This window comes from Nelusetta ayraudi, unplaced genomic scaffold (assembly GCF_046127955.1).
Source record: "Nelusetta ayraudi isolate G7.1 ecotype Tasmania unplaced genomic scaffold, CSIRO-AGI_Nayr_v1 ptg000056l, whole genome shotgun sequence".
NCBI lineage: Eukaryota > Metazoa > Chordata > Actinopteri > Tetraodontiformes > Monacanthidae > Nelusetta > Nelusetta ayraudi.
In genome coordinates this window covers 1,690,941-1,716,074 of record NW_027466106.1, presented here as the reverse complement: position 1 = coordinate 1,716,074, position 25,134 = coordinate 1,690,941, and the positions used below count along the sequence as shown (strand labels likewise).

The window sequence follows — 25,134 nt, the reverse complement described above, 5'->3', positions numbered from 1 at the left end:
ATGGCCAATATGGAAATATATCTGTCAGACTGAGTGACGCAGGCGACCTAGAAGTTGGACCATTTTAGTGCCCAACAAACGACATTTTCCGTGTCTATTTTTTTTAATCTCCTGATCCTCTGAACTGTTTGTCGAGACTGATGACTCACCCAACTTTATCCTGCTCCCACTGCAAGCCAAGTAACAAGGCACCTCGGTTTGGCAGAGACGGCAGCACACTGGGTCAGTTGAAAATGCTTTAATCGTGATGTAGAAACAGTAGAAAAATGCATCATATTGCACATAGCCACTAGAAATTGCACTTTCTTAAGGTACAGATCATTTGCATGACGACAGTGATGACCTGAAGAATGATCAGCCGTGTACAGTCTAATGGTCGGCGGCCAGGACGCTTCTTCCTGACACGCCGTGGACGTTTGACGGAATCTGCATAAGAGTCTGCAAAAATTTGCTACTGTACTTCATCAGCGTTGTGTCATAGCCCTTCAACTGCTGTGCAGTTATCTGCGTGGAGTTGGGAGACAGACGTACCTACTGGTTGTACATAAGAAACTTTCTGTATGAGGGGAAAAAAAGCAAGAAATAACATTGTTTTATTTTTCCGCACGGTGAAACTTACAGTGGCAAGTCAATGTTGTTGTTGTTTTTTTTTTTTTTGACAAATTCAGGCGTTACAGGTCATTAAAAATAAAGAAAGAAAATCACTTGAAAAGAAGTCAGGCTCAGCAGTGAGCAGGTGAGCTTTGCTGCGACACAAGTCGATGAAAGGAAAGCCTTTAATGAATGTGAGATATGGAGTTTTTTCCCAGCTCAAAACTACAGTTTTAAAATAATTTTCGCAACTCGGTGACTCACGATGAGGAAAATGGAGCCTCTGCTACTCACACAGTGCCCCCTGCTGGCCCGGAGTACGACACTTGCATTCCACAGTCAGCCTAGCACTGGTTATACATTCAGCTGAGTGCACTGTGCCAGCAGAGTGCTGCTGTTCTCCCCTACAGTCAGCCAAAGAATCACAAAAATGATCTTAAAGCCATCTTTTAAGGCAGAAGAACCACATGGTGCTGCTTTAATGGTCAGAGTAACCTTCGCCTTTTTTTTAGTCTGAAACTTAAAAACAAGACTCCCAAAGACAGTTTGAGTTCATCATAGAAAACATTCTCTCTTAGTCACGGTCGTTTCTAATCACAAGACGTTGTGATTAGAAAAAGCCCTGACCTGGCGCAGAGCGGGGTTTTTTTTTTCTTCTTCCTTGAAGCAGTTCTGCCGCCGGTGAGTGGAGCGACCCCTAACGGACGACGTTAGGACGTTTGGAACTTTAATTTCACAGTACCTTGCTAAGGAGAGGCTGACGCCGCGAGTCAGCGCCGACGTGGCGGTCCGGGCGGAAGGATGGGAGAAGAGAAGGAAGGGAGGAAGGGAGGAAGGAAGGAAGGACGGAAGGAAGGAAGGAAGGAAGGAAGGTGATGACAGAGATGACGGAGGTGGAGGCGGCGGTCATTAACAAAGGCGGGCGGACCGTCAGTCAGCCGGACGGAGCGAGCGAGTGGGATGTCAAAGAGATAAGGAGGGGAAAAGAAGGAGAGGAGAAGTGGGCCTGACAAAACTGCCATGTTCTGTACCGCGTCTCAGTCTTTCACCCCTGCTCCTCTCAAGAGACAAATGTTTGTGCTTTGCTGGGTTGCGGCTGATGTCCTTTCAAAGATTATAGCGTCTCTCATAAAAGGGGGACGGGGGGGGGGGTTCTCCACACAACGCCTCCTCCTGTTGCCAAGCAATATGCTCTCAGGGCGAGGGGGGAGGAGGGAGGCGGGGGCGAGGGGTGGTGGAGGGGTTGGGTGAGGAGGACCAAAAGTGCATTGCATTGGAGGACTCAATAAAAGACAGATATAAAGTGAGACGTGCATTTCAATATATATTTATATATTTAAGGAATTCCGTCTTTGCACACCTGAAAAAATACACGTAGAAAAAAGAAAAAGTTTTTTGTTTTTTTTCCTGTAAAGCTCGCTGTTTTGCAGGTGGGTGTCGATCCTCTGCAGCAAACGTGCCGCCACGAAAAAAAAAAAAAAAAAAAAATAGAGGGTTCAGAGAATTTCCATCCCCACCCAACCCCAACCACTTTCTGTTGACGCGTGTGTCTCTGCTGTCCTTGGATGTACCGTCTCAACCCGGAAAAACCTCCAACGCACCGGCTTCTTTTGTCATCCCGTCTCCCGGGCCTGATTGCAGCCTGGCAGCGCGCCATTGTTGGGAAAAAAAAAAAAAAAAAAGGGTATCACGCACCTGCTGCAACAACAACCCACTCCGGTTGTCTCCCCCGCCCCTCCAAAAAAAGAAAAAACCCAGAAAAAACAAAAACGGACAAAAAGAGGGAGTTTCCTCAAAATCCTTATGTTTTATTCAAAGGAACCAGAGTTTCCAGCGAGCGTGCTTTTTGGACTCTGTCTTGGACTTGCGCTTGGGTGTGGTGGTGAACACCTCGTTGGAGTAAGGCAGAGCGGGACACTGCCGGCCGTCCATGGGGCACAGTCTCTTCATCAGCGGCTGCAGCTTGTCCTCCTGCAGCTTGAAGTCCAGCTCCACGCTGTGGCACAGACACAGAGACACAACACTTAGCATCATGTTCCTCTGAACCAGGCATGGACAAACTACAGCCCGTGGGCCAAATGCGGCCCTTTAGGCTTTTTAATCCGGCCCGCCAAACTTGAAGAAATTATATTAATAATAAGTAAGTTATAAAAGGGCTGTACTTCATCCATTTTTTTCCTGTGTTTTAAGAGTCATTTCAATAAAGAGCGAAATACCGTGTGGCTACAAAGACATATTTTTTGCAATGCTTTTGTTCATTTTCAATAGGTATTAAAGCACGTTTTCTACATATTCCATTATAAATTTGTTCCCCCTATTAGGTGGGTCACCAAAACACGCAGAGAACCAACGCAGACACATGGAGAACATGGGGAACTTGGAGATCAAACTCACAACCTTCTTGCTATCAGTGCTAACCACTGCACCACCATGTTGCCCTTTCATCTAAATCATTGTTTTTTGTTTTTTTCCCCGTTTCATTGGCATTTGGAAGGAAGTAAAGATACTTTAATTGGGAATCTTTAAAATCCTGTTTATTGGGTGCAACTTTTGTGACTCAGTTTTTGACTTCTTTTGCTTTTATCTATTTCTTTTTTTTTTTGTTGAGTCGGGACGTCCAGATGGCACTGAGGGAGGGACCCTGGCAGCACATTTCCCCGGTGACACATTTCAGAGTCCTCTCTGAGTAAAAGAGGTTGTTTTTTTTTTTTGCATCATCCCAGCAGTCAAAGAGCTTTTTCTGCATAGATTATATGTGTGCCACCCCTCCACAAAAAAAAGGAGAGAGAGTGAGAGAGAGAGAGAGAGAGAGAGAGAGAGAGAGAGAGAGAGAGAGAGAGAGAGAGAGAGAGAGAGGGAGGCAGTCGTGTGGCTTGCGGCTCCTGACACCAGACCTGCACGTTTGCCAGTCTAATCCCGAGCTGCTCGTCATCTGCGCCGCGGTTGAACTCTCGCTGCGATTAAATCTCTGGTGCCCGCCGAGAATCGTGGGGCCTAATCCCGTCCATTGAGAGGCCAAACAGACCCTGATTAACTGCCGGCGTTCAACCCGTGGATAAACGCATCGCCGCGCAACCATCTTCTTTGGCTTTATTGCTATCGATTTTCGCCGGCCGCTGTTAATGTATTTATTCCTGCGGTGGGCAGTAAATTTCGAAAGCATCATAATGGAAATAAAGTATGAATCATCCATTTTTTTGGGTTTTTTTTTTCCTCCCTGTGCCGAGCGGGGGACTCCTGCTATTTCCATGCTCGCTTGACTCCTATTTTGGGGTGGGATTAATTTGATGTTTATCATCACCATTAGCACAGTGTATCTGAAAATTCGACTCTCTAACAACAGTATCAGTCTCTTGGCTGTTACTGAACCCCCCGAACCCTCCCTCTACCACCACCACCACCCCAGAAAATGAGGTGAGTCCTTTCATCCTTGACCCAAAACACGTGTGCTGTGCTGAAACATGCAGCTCTGGCAAAAAAACAAAAAAACAAAATGCAGCACTTTGTGATGTTACAAACGCTCTCCTCAACCTTGGCGTTGGTTCTGCCAAATCATCCGCCTGTGTTTGTCCAACCAGGTCCAACAAACACAGGAGGAAAAAACACATTGGGGGGCTGAAATCAGAGGGCTAAATGCCCTTCATTTCCCGTAGATATGCAGCACTTTTAAGATAAATAATAACGGCAGGCTGCAGCAAAATATATAAGATCTGAGCGTAGTATGGGACCTTGATGTGCACCTCTGGCTCTGCAGGCGATCATTTGCCGTTTGTTTACAATGCATTAGCATGGGCGCTTCAAAAAAAAAAAAAAAAAATCTGGTCCTGCGCTTCACCAGAAGCTGATGCCTCTCATTGAGCGTCTGAGGATTAGAGGACGCTGAAGCAGAAGCTGCCCGAACAGATGACATGTGACGTGCCAAGGTCGGGGCTCGCGGCCCCTTCCCGCCTGTCTGCCCGGAGCACAAATACACGTAGAAAGGCGTCGGAATCTCGAAGACATTGACGGTCGGTGTAATTAGTTCGCTGAGGGATGTGCCACACCTCAAGAGTGACATAATGAAGCCGGGTGTCCGGGGGGAGAGGTGGGACAGCCGTCACCCTTAAAGATAAATTAAGGGTAAGATCGGAGGTCTATTAAAACCTCCGGCTGGAAACACCCAGACGGAGAGCTGACAGCCGGCTTGTCGCGGAACGAATCAATATGTTGGATTAAATGAAAATATCTGGCCCAATGGAGCCGTGATTCTGACTTATTGAAAGGCGTTTTTGTTGATGTGAAAGCGAAAGGCTTTGTTTGCCCCAGAACCTCCTTTTGATTTTTTGATTTCCTTTTGTCTTGTATTTATTTTACTTAAAATGAAAGCCGGCGCCGCTGTTTTTTCCCCTCCATGTGTGCTGCGCTTGCCTTTACCTGTCCTTATCTCCACCATTTCCCTATTTGTTATCTCCACCTGCATCTTCTTTTTTTCTCACGTCTACTTCAAAGAAGCCAAAATTAAAAAACCCAGGAACAAAGTGCGCGAGCACGGCCTCCGGTTTCCAGCTGCTGTCGAGACGGGCGGACGGACACCGCAGGGGTGCAGCGAAAACGCAGTGGCGCCCCGGCAATTATTAAGCAATTAATCCCCCCCACGTCCCCTACCCCGTCCTGCAATTAAACCTCGCTGCTGTGGACAAACGCCTGGAGTTGTTAAGCCAGAGGCAGCGCGGTGCCATGTGGGCGGCGCCGGGGAGCAGGTGCTCCGGCAAACAAAATGCCCTACGTCTAAGATCATCTCCTCTGCAAACAAACAGATTGGAGCAGCCAGAGAGACGAGCGAGGCTTTTTTTTCTAGGGCAACCGACAGAAAAAAAAAAAGGAGCCGATTAATCACCTCCTCAGCTATGCAGCGTGAGCGTGTTTTCCGCGATCGGTGGCAAGCTGCTTGTCTGCAGCCGCCTGAGAGGGATTCTGATTCCGACGCTTGTGAAAATGTCTCGGCACGACAACAAAAAAACCCCAGAAGCAATACTCTGCCGCCGTCGCCTTTGCAGCGTCAGGTAACTTTTTCGTACTTTTGCGATTTAGCCCCCCCCCCCCCACCCTCACGCCCTCCCTCCACCCGTTCACGGCTCCAGCTTTCCATTTGCAAGACGAGCGGTTCGGCCCAGCGCGGTGTAACGCGGAGGAACAAAAAAAGTAGATTAAATCGCCAGAGAGTGACATTTATCTCCTTCGCCGGCTTGCTAACAGCGCAGGCGGCGGCTCCCCCAGGAGGTTATGCAAATCAGAGCGCGGGATTTCTTCAGCCCGTCATGTATTTCCGATTGAAACGCCGTGGCCCCTGTCTATTACATGGCTCCCTGCTCCACAGATGCGGCCGAGAGGGAGAGAGAGAGAGAGAGAGAGAGACTCCATCTCATTAATGAGACCAAACAGGGGGAGAAAAAAAAATCCTGACAATTGTTCAGCAAAACAACCGGCGCTCAGTGAGGGACACGAGCGCTAATTAGCTCTGTGCGTCTCATTATAACGCTTCTCGCTAGCACTTTCATATTTGAACTCAACACTTTTCAAAGTTTTTTTTTTTACGCCCCCAAAACTGGAAACATGTTGTTGCATATTTAGACTCAAAATGATGTTGATGTCTTTGAAACTTAAGAGAGCTTGTTAGCAAAAAAGGCTTTCACCTTTGCTTTTCGAAAAATAAGCTCTATGCTTTATTTCTGTCCAAGTGATCGTCTCATCGCGAAGGACGCGAGATGGGACCCATCCCCCGAGCAGCAGCGGTGCCGACTGATCTTCTTGTTTACGCTTTCATAATTGTGTAATACTTCAGTCAGTGTGAAATATTGTGTGTAGCTGCTTTGTTTCTTTTTGAGGCAACTGCAACTGCCGTTCGTGCTCCACTGGCATGAATTTATGCTATGACTTTGGCATCTAATGACGTATTCATTCCTCACTGGAAAAGCCAAAAAGATTTAGCAGGCATGCGTTACTTCAACTATGTCCCAAGGACAAATGCAAGCCAGTGTTTAAGATTTCAATTTTGGAAAACGTTAAATTAAGAAACGTGAGGGCACCTTTTGTTCCGTGCATATCGGCTGACAGTTGTCTGACCTTCGGACAGAAAACATCTCTTTCTCCTTTTGTTAAAGGCATTTTTGCCTTTACTCGACACTTTAAAACTCAATTCAAGTGTCACACACATATTTTTAATGCGCTGTAACATGTAAATCATACATAGCTCTTTCAGAAATGGGAGATTAGGGAGGCCATTAAAATTGTTGCAGCCCGCGGGCCTCTGCCGTAGCCTGTTGATGTGCTGAACGTTATTTTCTGCTTTGACATTGACTTGATGTGCATAGAAATATTTGCTATTACTGAGGGCTTAAAGGCAGGCCTCACGGTACAACAAAGATCACTGTGGCTGCTTTTTAAATAAAGTATTGTGAATTTATGTCTTCAATTTATTTATAATTTTTTGTTTTGTACGAGACAGCAAAGCAGCTACAACATATTCAAACACATCACGCTTTAAGACTGTACGTCATATCTAATAACAATAACAAGTGTCTAACTAATGTGCATTTGGTGATCGTTTATCATTGATGCCAAATGAATATTGCTGTGTTATGATTCTGGCACAAGCAGAACCCAGCTTCTGTCATCCTCTGTCTGTCGTTTCAAACTGACTGCAGGAAAACCAGGAGGCTGAAGTTCAGGAACCGTGGGCCAGATCCATAAAGTGATTGCTCGGCTTTTACGGCAGAAAATCCGTGCAAATAGCACCAGAAACAGTGCGTCTCATCCACAGAGCGGACGCAAGCGTGAAAAGCGGCAGAAAATGCGCCAGACTCATTTGAATAGAATTCAATTAGTCATTACGTGCAAAATGACACCCCCTCCTATGCAAACATGCCTCATTCGAAACAGCGCCGGATCCACAAAGAGTTTGCGCTCACATCAGGTGGATCTGGGCCATATGAGTTCTCTTTTTCCCATCCACATTTGAACCTAAAATGTAAAAATCTTCACGGTAGAAGCCTAAAAATTTGCTTGCCAACGGCACTTAAAATGTATGCATGAATAAATAACATTTCATACGCCGCCTAGTTCTTGTCGAGCTCAACCAGAGAAGTTGGCCTGACACTTGTATGTGTGTGTCTTGACTCACACCTGCAGCAATCTCCTGCTTGGATGGTCATGAAACACTCATCAGTGTAAATGGGGGAAGTCGACAATGAGAACGGCAGCGGCAATGGCTACGATTTCTCAGGTACGTCAAGAGGATTTCCTCCGGGACCGCTGCATCTTCCTCATGACGAACACTCAGGAAGCAATTAAGAGGGAAAAAATATTTCACAGAAACAACCAGCACGTACTCCGACTCCACTAGGCCTCATTCAAGTTGATATTAAAAGCACCAAAAGGATATTTCATAAAATATGCAGACAAAAAAAAAAGTTTAGCCCTGATTGATGGAGCGCGAGAGACATTCTGCTTATGTCTGTGTAGTATCTCTCAAAGGTGCTTCCCCTTTCTCTTGAATAATGCACAGGGTTACTGAAGTTCTGATTTATCCTCCATACGATCGGCCTCTCTCCATCGCCTGCCACGTGCGCGCCCTTATTTGTTGCAGTGATGTATGAGTTGGTGCAGTACGCAGCCTTAGCGTGGGTGGAGCCTGTCAGGGGGGAACTGGAAGTCTGGATCAGACCCACAGGCTCACTTCCTGAATTCAGCTACCTTGTGGAGTAAAATCTTTTTTTTTTGGACATATGAAACGCTGGGCCTCTTTGAATCTTTAAAACCAGGGGTCGGGAGTTAAAAAATAAAAAAATAAAAAAATAAAAAAATCTACCAATGGCTTTTGGTCTTGATTACAGCCGTCAGCTGACAGCCTGAGATGTGGTACGGATTAAAAAGAACAACGTCAGATTAGATAGTGGCGCATATTCCATCATTTCATCCCAATTCAATTCTTATAATGAAGGAATGGTTATTAATAACGGTGTGGAGCAATCCAAAATTAACAGGTGAGATAAAACACCTTTCCAGAAATTGAAAGGTGCACATGAGCAAGTGAGAAATCACATTAAATAGCCTGGAGAGGTTTGTTAGACTGGAGGCTGCAGGAAAAGGAAGAAGCAGTATTTGAAGAATTAAAGATATTTATGACAATGGCTCTGGCAGATATAAATAGAAGCATAATGGATTACTAGCCGGACTGCCAGCAGCGGCTCTGCTCTATTTGAAATGGTTATAAAACAGATTATAGAATAATTATTTTTTGTACGATAGCATTTTCATTGTTGGTTTCGCGAATCGACACCTTTCTATTCAACAAATGATCGAAAGTTAATTCGCTGGCGTCTCGACTTTCTCTGCACAACAAATAACCTCTCAATACATATCTGCAATTAAAAAAAAAAAAGATAATGCAATGAGGCGCAACAACTGCAGCAAAATGCATAGAGTAATACACTAAGAGCTCCTGGGTCCATCTTGTCTCAACATGTTATATTGTCCAAACCACACTGATTAAACACACACACTTGCATACACACACACGCACACACACACACACACACACACACACACACTTCCACTAACAACCAAACCACCGAAAAAAACAAATCAATGTGATCAATGGGCGGGCAAAACGACAGACACACACCAGCCAAGCCACTGCAGTGCTCAGACTGTTTCATAAGAGAGCAGCTAAGTAATCGAATCTTTGCAGCACCTCACATTCCCCTTTTCTTCTTGACTCTATTAGCCAGCACAGGAAATGACATTCAAATCAGATTACGTATGCAATGAATGCTCTTGTGTTATTCATTACGATGAGGAGGACAAGAGTACAGAAACGCAGGTGTGTGTTCCCTGGTTTGCGCCACAAAAAGGCAGCTTCACTGTGACAGTGAGTCAATGAGAGGTGTCATTTGAATTTCTGACCTTGAATTTGCATTAGCAGGACAGTGAAAGGTTGTTCTGTTCCTCTGAGAGACCAAAAAAAAAACTAGACACAATTTTCTTACTGTTGTTTCCCAACCCAACCCCATGTTTAAATCACGGTGTCATCTGCGTAGTGATTGAAGTCGAGGATATAAAGCCTTGAATACAGCACATACTGGGAACGTACATGGCCATGGATGAAGCACAACATAACTATAACTTGTCATCCTCTTCCTCTGATTTTATTGCATTTATCTTTGCTGTGTGCTTTTTGCTCTCATGAGGTAATATTGGCCTAAAAGGCCTTTCGTTCCATCAGAAGATTCTTTTCAAATCTGCATTTCACGGAAAGAAAACAATAAGACAAAAAAAGAACGAGTTGTAAAACTGATGAAACGGAGGGAAAAACTAAAGCGTTACACCACTTTCCCGCAGCCCCTTTCCACTCGTTTTCCACGGACAGCTGAATTCAGGCTCATGAGAACAGCTTCGATTTCTTAAGGTGAAGTCCGTCCGACTTAATAAGGGCGTGTTAGTCGCATGCACGGTGAGAGGCTTCACAGGCCATTAGGCAGACCAAAATTTGAAGGATCTCTTACTGAGGTTAGATACAGGGTCATCAGGAAAGCAACAGCCTTGAAATTCTCACCGCTGACGCCTGTCTGTGTCTCTGATAGCAGAATCAATTCCAATAATTTGCTGAGCTGTTTTTTTTCCCGCTGCCTTACAGAATGTCAAGACAGCCCACCCTCCCCGCTCTGTTTTATGAGGATGCTGAGCTTCCTCTTGCTTTATTGACGCCGCCTCTTGAACTCTTTTGATTTGAACTCAGGCTAATTCTGTAGACTTCAATTTGCTCCCTGGTTTTATTGACCACAGCTCGCAGCTGCCTTCTGTTTCCCAGAGTCAAGGGACCCAGAGCAAGCAGTTGTCTTTTTCCACTTACAAAGAATGATCCACTGAGGAAACTAAAGTCCTTCGCTTCTCTTTTTTGCTGCCACCAGAATGGCGTAAATCTAAAATTTCATTCATTTCAATAGTTTAAGCAATTTCTATAACGCAAGGGGCAGATTTTTTATAACGCTCTGCCTGCAGTTGTACTGCTTTTTTTTTTAGATGTTATTTTTTATGCAAATGAATAAAAAAAAATAGACAAATCTAGTTTTTGAACAGCCTTTTCAATCAGTCTGTCTTTCTTTCTATTAAATCTTGCAACTGGAATTCAGATATTCTTTCTATCTATTGGTTTAGTTTGATGATTTTTTTTTTTTTTTTCCTATTCCAGTCACGTGACACTTTCAGTTTAAGGTGATATCATTCTCTGTAGATTTTCATAATTACAATTTGATGCCCGGGATACGTTAAAGCATTTACATCTCATTACCTCAATGACTCTTTTTTTTTTTTTTTTTTTCAGAATCAGGTTCTCTGTGTGCGAGCGCGCGGCGCTGTGGAAAAGCCTGTTTGTGTTTGTCGCAATTCGACAGAAGCGGAGAACGGGTCAATCTCTACTCCTCTTTCCACTTTATTGTCTTAAGAAGTTTCACTCTGGCATGTGAAAGCCTGGAGCGGCAGGTCTCGTCTGTTTACTCCACGCGCATAATGTGCTGTAGCAGCTGTCGGGCAACGTGCCATTTTTTTTATTTTATTTCCCAATTTTGTGCTGGCACTTTGACATGGCTGGTTTTCGCCCTAAAGGGTAAGTAATCATGATGTATGTCTGCTCTGCACCGCCTCATTACACTTAGCAAGGTGCGTAGAAATGGGGGCGGGGGGAAAAACAGCCTCCAAAATTGTTTGTGTAACTAATTTCAAAGGGAAGTGAATTTCTATACAAATCACTGACTTGGGGGGTGGGGGGCGGGGGGCGGGGGGGAAGTCAATTTACAGAAGTTGCCGTTGAGGCAGCAGTCTCGTTGTCGGCGGAATGACAATAACAGGAGTAGAGAATGTTCTGACACAGGTGAGGAGAAAATAGATGGAGCCGGTGGAGGGGACATGACAGACTGGCAGAAGAATACATTCCATTTTAGACACACGGAAACACAGGCAGGAGAAGCTGGAAGGAGCAACTTGCTTTTAGAGCCTCCGGTGGCTCTCGGAGTTTGTTTTAAAGACCTCATGTTATGTAAAATTCACTTCGCAGATGAGAATATATCCCCGACTTCTTCTATTGCTTGCGTCACTCTCTGTAAAGTGCTTGCTCAAGCTGTCCATGATGGAAGTTACCCCTTGTGACGTCACAAAGGGCACTGAGGGTTCGCCTTCTGCCAGGTGTTTGCTGGTTATTTCTGCTGAATTACAAATTAAATGGCAGGAAGCTCAGGTCAATCTTGGGGCTAAATATGCTGTTTCCTGGAAATTTGTTGTGTCTTCTGAATAATTCATCATGCAAGATCAATTATTAAGATGCAATTGAGTTGTTTTCCTGGTTTGGAACTCTTGCAGGGAGGGCAGGTCCTTCCGTGTTCATCACACTTGAGTCTCAGCCACAAATCATTTTATTTTATTATTTTTTGGGGGGGTGTGGTTTTAAAATTGTAACTGGTCAATGTGGCGCTCGGCGAGGGATCTATTCTACAGCGAGGCTGGGCCGATTTTCCCTCAACCCCTCTGCAACTAATATGAAATGGATATATCCTGCTTTCAAGTTCAACAATGGTCTTATGCCACAATCTGGGTCAGCCTCGCACAATGCACCAGTCAAAAGGAAAGAAGCAGGAGCAACGCGAAACCGTCACATAAAGCCGATTCTAGAAAAATGGATCAGGCAGATTTGCCTTTTCGGAGTTGTGCAGTGTCATGTGTCCCTGAAGGTGTTACACATGTTCAGACTGGAATTCATCCAAAATGACTGACTGCACAGCCTGTGCTTTTTTTCCCCCTCTGTCTCTCTCCCTCTTCATCTTCAGCATGGTAGCCTTTGTGTGAAAAAGAGAAGCACAGAGCACAATTTTCAGGAGATTATCCTCTTACTACTGCAAACCTTCGTGTTTAGAAGGGGATTTAAAGTTCAAATGTATACTTTCTTTGATTTCCCCCCCCCTCTGCTTTTTATGACTCTCTGCGTCAAGGCCCAGACCAAAAAGAAGGGGGGGAAAAAAATCCTCTCATTGTAAAACGTGCATTTTGAAGGCTTTAGGAGTATTTAGCTTCCTGTTTTAAAGAACAATGCATCAAGGAGGTTCAACATGAAAGGTCTTTGGGTTTAAGAGACACCAGGTTACAGCTTCAGCAGATTTACCATCTGTCGTGACTGGGACTTTTTTTTCCATTATCTTGCAGTAACTCACAATCTGTTCATGTATTCTGACAGAAATACAATATATAAATCGGAAACATTTAAGCAAAAAAAAAAAGAAAAAAAAAGGCGCTTAAAAGGATTAGTGAGGCCACAGTCATGTTTTATGGCGTCTGATAAAATTCCATAAAACTCCACTCTGCGTGAGATCACTTACTTATTACAAGGAACTGTTTCAAATGATAATAAATGTACTCTTCATTCTACATTTTATATTTCATTTGAGGTCAATGTGGTTTGATACATTATGCTCAACATAATTCACATGCATTACTGTCAGTGGCTGCACATTGAGTCATCCGTCAGCCCAAAACACCTTGTTTTCATCTTTTCATCCCTCTAGTTCGCCACCGCCGCACGCAGGAAATACTGTCACATCATTTTGTGCAGAAAGCCGCCACTGCACCAAAAGCGCTCGCTCTCCCAGAGTCATGATGATTGAGCAGGGTGGAGGCAGAGGGGGGGAAAGAATAAATAATAAATAAATAAATAAAAAAAAGGCATTTAATGCAGCATTAATGACACACTGGCGGCGGAAAAAAGGGGACCCACCTGTAAATAATGCATGCGCTGTTTCGACAAGTGTCACAATTGGCTGTGTCTTGTCCTGTTCGGTACGTGAGCCTGAGAACAGAGAGAGAGGGAGAGATGAAGAGAGAGAGACACACACATGTGATCTCATGTGGCGGGAGCTCTTGGCTTCACAGTCCAACACCTGTGGGGCGAAGGCTCGCGTCCGCCAGTTGCGTTCAGCCTGTTTTACCCCCTCCCCCTCCCCGCCTCCCCAGCCGGCCGCAAAATGCAGCCTCGGCTCTGATCCCACGGTTTTTCGCAGATTTGGGTAATAAACTGTGCAGACTTGCACATTCTACATAATAGGATTACCTACCTTGCCATTACATGGTTTTAAAAATATGCCCGGATTCTTTTCTATAGGCAATAGACGGCACTAAATCCTTGCACGTCTCGCCCGGCGTGAGGTGAAATAAATGGCTTCTTCTTCTTTTTCTCTTTCACGTTTTTTGTGCTCTTCGCTGTTTGTCTCATTGAGCCTCATTTTGCCGCGGACGCGTCGAGAGTCACGAGAAAGCAATTGGAAAAAAGATAAGGCGCGTCAAGCTCTCCTTATGCCGCGCGTACATCCGTGTAGATACATGTGTTGTGTTGAGTTTCAGCTTTGTACCCTGCAATTTACAGGGATCATCGCGTCAGAGGCTGATGTGTCAAACGGGAGACGTTTAAATAAACATAAACGGAGGACGGGATTCTTTGCAGCAGCAGCAGCCGTCGCCTGTCACCTCACCGGCTGTCAATCATATTTTTCCGGGTTGGGGTTACATAACCATGCAGGTGTGCACATTTGTTGATGTGCCCCCTCTGTCACTTTACCGGCCCCCCCCCCCTGCAATGACAGAATCCCGGAGCTGCGGGGAACTGCCGGGAGGACCACCGCGCGTAATTCCTCTGCTGTCATCCTGCTCTATGGCATGCAGAGAGAGAGAGAGGGAGAGAGAGAGAGGAGCACAGGGAGGAGGTGGTGGTGGTGGTGGTGGTGGTGTGGCCATCAACTGTATCACCGTGACATGAGATGTGACCTCAGCGGGTGGGCGGGGGGGACGGAGCAGCATCGCGCGCGGATCGAAAATGCTGATAGGAGCTCAAGGTCAGTAAGTTCCTCAAAAAAAAGAAAGAAAAAAAAAAAGAAAGGAAGAGACGAGGCTGCAGCTGCGTCGCAAGGACACCGAGCCGGCGCGGCGGACGGCGTCCTTCTTGTCATTTCCACGAAGAGGCGTTAACCCAGATTCACCGTCGCCCCCCCGGCGCGAGACTTTAGAGACGCGGCAAATTCACAGCCGCGACCGTTTTTTTTCCCGCCCCTGCGTCAGCTGTCCTGGGACACGTTCTGCCCGAGTCATTCCCATCTCGCCCGCCTGCTGCTCTACTCCGCTGCCCCCCCGCCTCTCCTCCCCGAGCACAGCACAGCACAGCACAGCGCTCTCCGTTGAGTGGTGAACTGTAAGCAAAGGCAACGGAGCAGGGCCGCAGTCAAGGCCGTTCCACACGCCGGACAAATGAACCCTTTCCCGCTGCGTTAAACGCGTGATGTTTGCAGCCTTCCATCACTTGTTGTGCGCCGTTGCCGCACTTGCATCATCCTTGCGTTATTGTTGAACCGTATGCTGTTATTTTTTATTGTCCTCAACTAGGATACACCAGAGTCAACACCTTGTTTGCATGTGCGAACTTGGTCGACAAAGTTGATTGATCACCGCAGGCTGAAGCAGGTCTGACCCGCAGCCCTGATTGGCCCGCAGGTCTAATAAGAATGTCTTAGCCTTGCCACAGCTCCATAGTTGAAAAGCATAAATGACCTTATTCACACCTTCATTTTCAAGATTCGTCACCTGGCAGCGCCCCTGCACCCTGACTGCTTAATGCACTGTCTAATAGTGACGCCGACTGGCTTCCACTGCCGGACTGATCGGGAGTAACCTTCACGTCTTCCACTAATCTCAGTTGATCGTCACGTGTGTTTCCGACACGTGTGAGAATGCACAACTTGCTCAAGCGGCTCTAAATGCAGAAGTTTTACAGTGAGCTGCTGCAGCGACCTTGGACAGTAGCCCAGTTGCGAGAAGAAAAGTCTGCGTCTCGTACCGTTAAGTGTGGCGAGTGGGTAGCGCGACTCAAGGTAGCGCACTGCGTTTTTTATTCCTGGTCGATGGGAGTGCGGCGCTGCGCTATAATGTATTCATATTGACAGTTTGCAACTTTGCGTCAAGCCGTACGGAGTTTGCCTTTCCCGCGTGCGCCGATAACGCTGCCCAGGGCATCGACTGACGGACTCACAAAGTGCCATTGTTGGCAGTACAGCGGCGACCTATGTAATGTATAATTGTATCGAAGCCATCGGCACAGCGTGGCCTTTGATGCGTCTCACTATTGACTGTTGTTATGGATCAGGTCATGTAGATGGAAACATGCATGACTAAAGGAAATTCTGGTTGGCGGCCTGGCAAAGCGGTAACACGAATTGAGAGGAAAAACAGGTCGAGAAAGACGAGATTTTGCAGCAGAGCCCTCAAAGTCGAAAAACATCCTCGATGACGTTCCGCTTAAACCGGAGACGAACGGCGGATTGACAACAGCCGCTTTAAAGCCACGTAACGCAGTGTACGTACACGGGCTGAGAGCAGGCAGTGTTTATAGCGAGATATCGCTTTGAAGAAGACAATCCGCCGGCCTAGGAGTGGATTGTTGGGAATAGCGCGATATTAGAAAAATGTAGCACAAACGGCCGGGAAGGCAGCGCTTCCAGTGACTGCATCCCTCTATTAATGCTGATGGGACACAATGCGGCGGCAGTTTTATGGAGATGAAAGGCAAATTGTTATGAGGCTGCACTAATTGGGCCTTTAAACCAAGTTCCAGAGGGTCACACGAGGGTATCTCATTCCCCTGCTGGATAGGGATGCTTACATTTGCCAAATAAAAAGTACAGTCTGCTTTGAATTGCTTGGGTTTTTTTTTTTTTTTGTTTTGCCCCCAAGATGAAACTCTTGAAATAGAATTCATGACATGACTGAGGGACACCTTTTAACATGCTTATCCTCTACAGGTGTGACTAATGAAACCTGACAGAACAGGTGGCATTGGGGACACCAACACCGAGCAGTGGACCTTTCGCTTTTACAAGCATTAACTAATGAAATGCCTCAGAATGTCTTTGCGAGTCTAAAAAAAGTTGACTTCATTGGCCGTTTCTCGATATTATCTAAACATTTGGATGGCGTGAATGTCTTCACTCTCTCCCACGTGGCACGTGTGAGCCAATTAAATGGTTTCTCCCCAACTGGCAGAAAAAACAAACAAAAAACAAAAAAAAACAGGCTGTGGCTGGCGAGAGAGCGCGCGGATGAGCCGCAGCTTATGAAGCTCGCCCAGAACCGTCGACAGTGTGGGTGGATTTTAGACAGAGTCCCAACAATGTGGTGCTCCATAAGCCTCCTAAATTGGAAATGGCTCTCCACGGCAGCACAAGTGCCATGCACCGAGGCTTCCTGGAGTACTTTGTTGAAGTTGACAGCGAGCATTGGCCTACATTTCATTTTTTGCCCCCCAAAAAACTGTGAGGCTGGAATAGAACACATGCAATACTGAACAATGTCAAAATCCGGAAGTATTGTGTTTTCAAATTGTTTATTTGGACTGTGCTGCACTTTTCCCCGTGGGGCGAAACCTGCAGAGCTGCATGCGTGTCTAGATGATAACATGCACGAGACGTCCCTACTCACCCCTCTCTCTGTGCTTCACCTTTCTCCAGCTCCTGAATGACTCCGAGCAGGACCTTGATGGTCTCCTGGCTGGAGCTGATGAGATTCTCCATGGCCTGCAGCTGTGCTTTGATATCCTTGTCTCCAGATAAGGGCATTATCTGCTGGCTGCTGCCCATGCCCGGGGCTCTGCTGCTGCCGCGCGGGGGAAAGTCCTCGTCCACCCCGGCAGTCTGCTGCAGCTTGGACGAAGCCGACGCGTGCCTCGTCCGACACTTCCCCTGCGACTGCGCCGAGCACTTGGCGCTGTGGGGGAGCGTCTGCGACTGCTGCTTGCCTGGCCGTGTCTCCTTCTCCCACTTGCAGCTCGCAGATGGACTTCCCAAAGACTCCACATGTGTCAAAGAGTTCCAAGCCACGGGGCCGCTGCCCTTCGGCTTGTGCTGTGAGTCACCCGGCTGGGGTTTTGGAAAAGAGCCAGGGTCCTTGTCGTCTTTGGGTAATCCTTTGTGTTTGGTCCTAGTTCCACAAACCTGGTGTTCCGGTTCTCTCTTGGAGGGCGAGGAGCTGCACTCCTCCGAGAAACGCGAAACGTCCGCTCCGTCCACGCAGTTCGCACCGGACAGTAAATCCTCGGTGTCGCTGCTGTCAGTGTGGTGAAGCAGGGCTTTTGTCTGGCCCACAATCTTTCCCTTGTACTTGGCGGTGTCCCTGATAGGTTCTCCGTCCTCCCCCACGGCCTTTATATCACTCAAAAACCCATTGTTTTGTCCTCGGTAATCTTCCACCAGGGCGGCGTGTTTAAACGTGTGACCCTTTTTCCTGTCGAAGGGGAACGTTTTGTAACGCTTGGTGAGGTCCGGTGAGGTCTGCACCCCGGTGCTCTTGGTCACGTTGGGAATGGAGCGTCTGGCAGGCATGGTCATGTATTTTCTCTGTGTTACTTTGCAGGAAATGGACCTGGAGCGTCGCCTCCGATGCTCATTCTGGGCTTCGCAGATATCCTTAAAACGCACCTGTAGGGCCTTGTTTCTCTTCTTCACCTGTTGCCTGCCTGATTCTGGTGCGGACTGTGTGTCGAGAGGGTTTGAGGGGCCTGTCTCTGAGTCTGAATCATCGGAATTCGACAGAACAATGCATTTGCTGTCGTCTTTGCTCACCATATTTTCTGCAAAGAAAGGAAATCTGTATTACTTCAGGGTCCAGTGGGAATGGACTGAATCCATGAGCACATCATCATAGTTCTGCTGCAGGTGTACCTTTTGATAGAAAAAAAAAAGCCACATTTTTACTAAAATGTTACCCAGAGTATTCCTGTTATCTTGAGCAATTGATTTATGTTTTAAGTTTCCAAGAAATGTTAGATCGACTTCTTTGGTACCATTGACACATCACAACATGATATTACCCTGGCATCTCAGCCTCCCCACTGTTTGTGGTTCAATATTTATCGGCAATACACACGCTTTGACCCCTCAGAGACTTGGTTCACAGACTGTTCCTCATATCTGTCCCTCTCACGTGATCCAGCGACAGCTAGAGGCGCACACTTTTGCTGTTGATTTGTGGTTTCATCATGGCCCAGATGCCAGATTGCATTGATATTTATGCCTCAGCGGCGCTAGCATGCGTGATAATGCTGCTCTCCAGCTAGAGAAGGGGTTATGTAGTGCATCAAAACCACAGTGCATAAATCATAAAGCTGCCAAAGTTGCTGTTTTTCACCCAAAGATGTGGATCATAAATGATAACTTTGAGTAGTGGGCCTTATTTTTCCTTCTGGCTTGAGTTGTTCATTATACATGGTGCGCATTTTTGCTTGATTAATTAATGCCTCGCTGCCAAACTGTTTGGAAATTTCAAAAAAATATTAGTTGTTGTTTTTTCTTTTTTAAATGGAATTTGTCTTCTGATGCCAGCGTAGACTAACATTTGCTTTCGGTTCACAGATAATATGCAGCCATACATCGGGAGGAACGTTCAGGCCCTTATAACAAAACGGTTCACGTAGCAGCCTCGCTGTTCCTCATATCATAATTACATCTAAAAGGCTGAGCTCCTGTTCCCCGCTCTGCACTCTCGGCTATCCTTAAGGTTGGTTTATATCCATCCACTTGTGCCCGATCTCCCCATGAAGGCCACGACGCGCTTCCTCCGATACGTTTTCCGTGGATTGTCTGTAGTTTCACATTGTGCGTACATTGTGCGTGGAGTTGTTTTGTCAAGGAATCGCTGTAGGGCAGATGCCACGGCCACAAATAGAGGATGTTTACTATTTAATGTACTCCCATTCTGGGCCGAGGTCTCTTGCAACGAAATGGCCATGTTGCAGCTGTGGCCCTTTAGGTAGCATGCGCTAAACAACAGTGTCGTATACTTTGAGCCTCTTAAACGCACGGTCTCAACAGTACAGACTGGATCACAAGGTCAAAGCCGAACGAGTATCACTGAGTCGCTTTAATGTGAGGATGCTCAAAGAACTTATCTTTGACTTGAATATATCAGATTACCGGGTTAATAAAGAGGGAAGAACACAGTTTCTAGACAGTGTTTGCGTGTAAAATAAGCAAAGACAAATGACTAGGCGGCAGAACAGAAGAAGGAAGTCACGGCTCTGGGAGGCTATTACTGCATGGGAACAGTGTACACTTTGAAAAATCATTTGTTTTGTTGCTGCAGCGCCAACGCGAGAGTGGACTCTGCAGAAACTCTGCAGACTATGACTGGTACAGAGCGGCTTTAGCTTTTAGACGCTGACATTTTTATAATGCTTTAGAGTACAAAAGAAAAAGTGTAATTTTTCAGTTGCCACTGAGACAAAAAGGTGTGAGACGCTACTGCTACACTGTCATAAACAGTTAGGTGAACACGACTCATAAACCGTTTGCTCATCCTGTCAGTTAAACATTTACCTCAACTGTTATGCCAAAATGTAAGTTTTATTCTGAAACTGATTTTGTTTCATCACCATCTTACAGTTAAGAATGTATTCTTGCCTCCTAATGTAGTTTAAGAACTATTACCCAAAATTGAATGTTTTCTACCTTGTTTAATCCGCTACTGTGGAGAATGTATTTGCTTTCTAATATAATATAAGAACAATCCCAAACTGCTTCTATCACAACTGGGAGGTGAGCATACGGTGCTCCCAGTCTCTGCGGCGCGCTGCTTGTTTACTGCCCCTCTGTGCGTTGTGCGCCAAATTAAAGCCAATGCATTGGATCAAATGACAAATATTGCATTTTATGTCTCGTCTGTGATGAAACATGCACATGGGGCACAGGATACGTGCAAAGCGAGCGCGAGGAAATGAAATGATGTCAGATAGGGTTGAGAGCAAACAACAGGATAAAAAGGGGCTTGGTTAATCACATTATATGACAAGATACGGCGCAATAAATAAACCCCAATGAGCCATTTATTACCGCACAAAAGCGAGCTATTCAGGATGTCGCCGCTTCTCTGAAAGTAATCATGTTTTATCATTCACAGACATTGTAAATCCATCAGTGTGATTGTTCTGCTGGGGAAATTTATACTGAACCGACATTTTCTTACTGTCACTTTTGGCTGCTCTAATAAACCACACCACGCCGGATTCAATTTTTCTGTTTGTCCCTTGTCTTGATTGCGCAGTTGATGTACGTCTGCAGTGCGCCGGCTCCAATGACGCAACGGCTGGGACGTTCGATGGCCTCGCTCTAATCTGAAATTAGCGGCGCGTCAGTTTCTATTGATCACAAACCTGTGAAGTGGTGTCCCGTATTTGGGAATGTTTGTGTATCGGTGGAGCTTTGGACATTGATGTGTGCAAGGGCTCGTTTCTCACTTTTGTTGTCATCTTAAGGAGCTTCAATATACACATGCGTGCCACACAGACACAAAGACATAGACACGCACACACAAGGCCTGATAATAAAAAGCAGGCGGCCGTATTTCTTGGGAATCCTGCCATGTCTTTCACCTTGCTTGCCGTCCACTCCGCAATAATGGTCAGTTGAAAACTGTTGATGAAATGGCATATTTTTAAATGGCAACTTCGTTTCATCATATTTCCCATTACAGCTTCTGGAGCCGCCTCCAGTGTCACTCGTAAAACCCAATTTCATTACACAGTGGCAATACGGCGCGTGGTGTCATGCTTTCAGATGAGGTTGATTTGAAGTTTGGAGCCCATCGTTTATTTATTTATCTCTCTTTTTTTCTGGGCGAGTCATATTTATGTTCTAAAGCGCAGCTAAACTCGTGTCCGCCGAGCAACTTAAGTTGTGCCCCCCCCCAGAGTAATTGCACCAGGGAAAGATATCTTTCGGGGCCTGATTCGCGCGGAATCACACTATTGCACAGGCAGAAAGACCAATCTGGCACCGCTAAAAAGGTAATCACATCTGCAGGAAGTCTCCCTCTAAAAGCCCACAATTTCTAATCCACTCATGTAAGGCATACAAAGTAGCTAAACGGTAATTCTCATAAAGGGAATCAAGGAAATCTCCTGGCGGGGCTCATTGTTGCGGGATTTCAGAAACAGGGGAATGGCGGGGGCGGGAAGGAGTGGGAGGGGTTTGGGGGTGTGGGGTGGCGACGTGACACGTGGAGTCTCTCCTCTACACTCGTTGTCGCCGTCTTCCCGTCCTCCTCCTCCTGCTGCTGCTGCTGCTGCTTCTGCTTCTCCTCTCAAAGCGAGCCGTATCTCCGCTAATGACCTGAGGTCCTTCCCTGATTTGGCCTCAGCTATCCAAAGGATTATGAATAATGCATTGACTCTAAAATTGCAAAAGTAATCCTCTGAAATCTCCTTATGCACCCTGGCAGACCACGTTTGTCTGTTCCAATTGCCCTTCAGTTCCCCCACGCTAAAGAGCTGCATGTGACACACACACACACAAAAACCACCTATAGCTGCAGTATCATGATGGATTTATCCTGACCACAGTGTCGCAGGAACGGGGCTGTTTGTATAGAATGTAAATTCTGTGTGTGTGTGTGTGTGTGTTTCCATATTCCTTGCTTACAACACTGCTGACTCATGATTTAGAGGGAGGTGGAGGACGAGGACGAGGAGGAGAGAAAGTGTTAGCCGGCTCGCCGAGCATCCTTGTCAACCTGTGTCAACTCAGTAATTGCCCGGGATATTTGCATGGAACACAGCCGCAGCCGCAGCCGCGCTCATTAATGACTGAGTGATGCCATTACGTCCACTCCGTCAACAAAGTGGAGGCCGCGCCGCCACAGCAATACGCCGTCTCGTAAAGGAAGGGACGCCGGTCTGTGCTGCGGCGGTGGCGCCCGGTTAGTCGTGAGTGCTTACGGAACACACACACGCACACACACACACACACATACACATGCAGGGGTCAGTGCCTCAATGCTTCACTCTTCATTATGACAGATTAATGCCATGCTCAGCAGCCTTTTGTCGTAATTCTCTTCCTGGCTACTGTATCTTTTGTGGGGATTTTTTTCCCCCTCCCCCCTCCTCCCCCTCCTCCCCCTCCACCGCCTCCTCTTCATTAAATGCAAGTGACATTGCACCAACAGTGCTTTTCACAATCACAATGTAAAAGCAGCACGGCGTACTGCTGCATTAGGCCATCAAATAAGGTGTGTGCGTGTGTGTGTGTGTGCGTGCGCTCGGCTCTATGCAGTTCTATAGCACTGTCCAATTTAGTTTGTACACATTACACGTCGCAGTAATCCTCCTCTCAATGCACCATCGAGCTCTTCCTCTTTGCTACAGAACAAACTTGTCCGGACCAACCAACTGCTGCCCTCCCACCTCCACCACCACCACCTTGCTGTCTCATTTCACTTTTTGGTTACGTTTAAAACACCTTGCCATTTGCACACCAAGACACACACCTGTGCCATCTGGCAGGGCTGGAAGTTTGCTTTACAGCATTGGCTTTATAGCTCCATCTGTGAGGTAGCCCCCCCACCAATTCCTCTGTGTCCTGTCCTGGGTGATTCCTGGCTGTGATATGGCTCCTTGGGATAAGCACATGCAATATGACACACATGCTTGTGTTGGTGCATCTCTCTTAATATCACAGGTTTACCATTCAGTGCATAGTGCTGCACCCTGACGAGTTCACCGGCTACTAAAACCTTGGATAAATAAGCAGACGTGCACCTGGGATGAGCAAACTGGCATCCAAGAAGCAGAGATTGGTATCGAGAGCACTTCCTCGTTTCTCTGTTTTTGTTTTTAATCATTTGAAAGAGTGAAACGCTGAGACAGAGCATCTCCGTCGTTTTTTTTTTTTGTTTTTTTTTGGCACCTTCCAGCTGAACCCTGCCTGTGTTCCCTGTGAGCGTAGGTAGCCGAGGGGATGACGTGTTGAGAATAGAGGGAGCACATTTAAGTGCAGCCCTGTGCGATGCAGCAGCACCCGAGAGCTTCCCGGATCACACGAGCCATTAGTCATGTCAAGTCTGCAAACCAGCTGTCATCGCCGTCAAGCCTCGAAGGAGCACATCACTCACCGCATACATCTCCACATTTTTTTTTTTTTTTTGCATTTCTAATTTTCTTTTTTTTTTTTTTTTTTACGCACGGTCCAACCCACTTAACACAAAGCGGCGCTCCCCGATAAATCACGTTTGTCCATTTCAGCACAGCCCTCGAGCGCAGCGCTCGTCCACATGCGTCACCAGCGGATCCTGGACGTTCACAAGTGCAACAATCTTGATAGTCAGACGCCTCATCGGGTAAACGCTGCACGTCTGTCAAAGGCTGCAAAGGCGCAAAATTATGACGGGGTGGGGGAGGGGCGGGGGGTTAATCAAAGTTGGATCACGCTGACGTTCTACTGGAGGGAAAACCTTCGGCAAGTTCATCGTATAAGTCATTGAACCTGATCAGGATCTTGCATGCAGGGATGCACCCCCCACCACCTCCTTGACTGATTCCTATCTGATCCGCATATACATGCAGGGATCACACACACACACACACACACACACACACACACGCATGCATGCCCTCACCAAAGACTTTTAACAGAGACTCATCATCCGTGATTCCGATGCCCTCACTGATCCATGGGGGGAATATTTCTGTCTGTGGAAAAGGCTTGCGAGACGAATCCCAAGCTCCTCTCCTCTCCTCACCTCTCCATCTCCCCTCCTCTGCTCTCCTCTCTAGAGCGTGATCAGATAAATGCGTGCAACTCCGCAAGAAAAGAGAGGAGGACGGACGAGGCGTGAGAAACTCTTACCTTGGGAAACAGATCAGAGGTGCAGAGGACGAGAAAGCGCAGATCCCCGGCAGAGCCAGCCTCCTCCGTCCAGGCATTCAGTGGGTGCCTGGGCACCGGCCAGCCGCTGGAGCAGCTCTCACAGGCTGCGGGAGGACACAGAGAGAGGCAGCCGGTGCAGTGACAGCTGGAGTAGTTGTGACACATCCGGCAAAGAAGATTCGGGTCACCATCGGGATGCGGGAGTGGTGGTGGGTGGGGAGAGGAGGAGAGAAAAAAACGCAGAGAGACAATGCCTGAAAACCTCATCAGGTCCTTGACTGACATCCCCCCCCCCCCCTCACCCCTGTCCTGCCTTTAACTCTCCCTCCTCCACCCCTCCACTCAGCACCACCTTCACCACCTCCAGCAGCAGCAGCAGAGGCAGCCGCTCTCTATCCGGCGCACACCTCACACGCCGGCATCGCTGACACACTCATCGCCTCTCCTCCCCGCACTCACCGGTAACAGGCACTCACACGCACAGCGGAGATCTCCATCTCGCGGCGCCGCTACCGCTGCTGCTGCTGCTGCCGCCGCCGCCGTCGCTGCTGCAATCCCCGTGCATTGGTGATTGTGAGTGTGTGTGTAAGAGAGAGAGAGAGAGAAAGAGAGAGAGAGTGAGGGTGGGTGGATGTGTGGGTGGATATGGCAAGGGGAGGAAGGAGAGAAGGAGGGAGGCGGGGAGGGATGCAGGGAGGGATGAGGGGAGGGAGGGAGTGAGGGGAAAAGTCCAGAGTCGCTGAGCTGCTTCATCGGCAAAGACCCCCTTAACTTGTCCTCCACCGAC

General features: G+C 47.0%; 1 protein-coding gene across 1 annotated transcript; it reads right to left on the bottom strand.

The window, feature by feature from the left end:
- Positions 1–576: 576 nt before the first annotated feature.
- Positions 577–24,923, bottom strand: insyn2ab (inhibitory synaptic factor 2Ab). Its single transcript, XM_076038418.1, has 5 exons — positions 24,807–24,923; positions 24,327–24,492; positions 17,131–18,277; positions 13,388–13,459; positions 577–2,587 (listed from the first exon to the last, which is right to left on the bottom strand). The coding sequence occupies exons 3-5, from the start codon at positions 18,270–18,272 to the stop codon at positions 2,404–2,406; spliced, it is 1,398 nt and encodes a 465-aa protein (XP_075894533.1). The 5' UTR covers positions 18,273–18,277; positions 24,327–24,492; positions 24,807–24,923; the 3' UTR covers positions 577–2,403.
- Between the last annotated feature and the right edge of the window lie 211 nt (positions 24,924–25,134).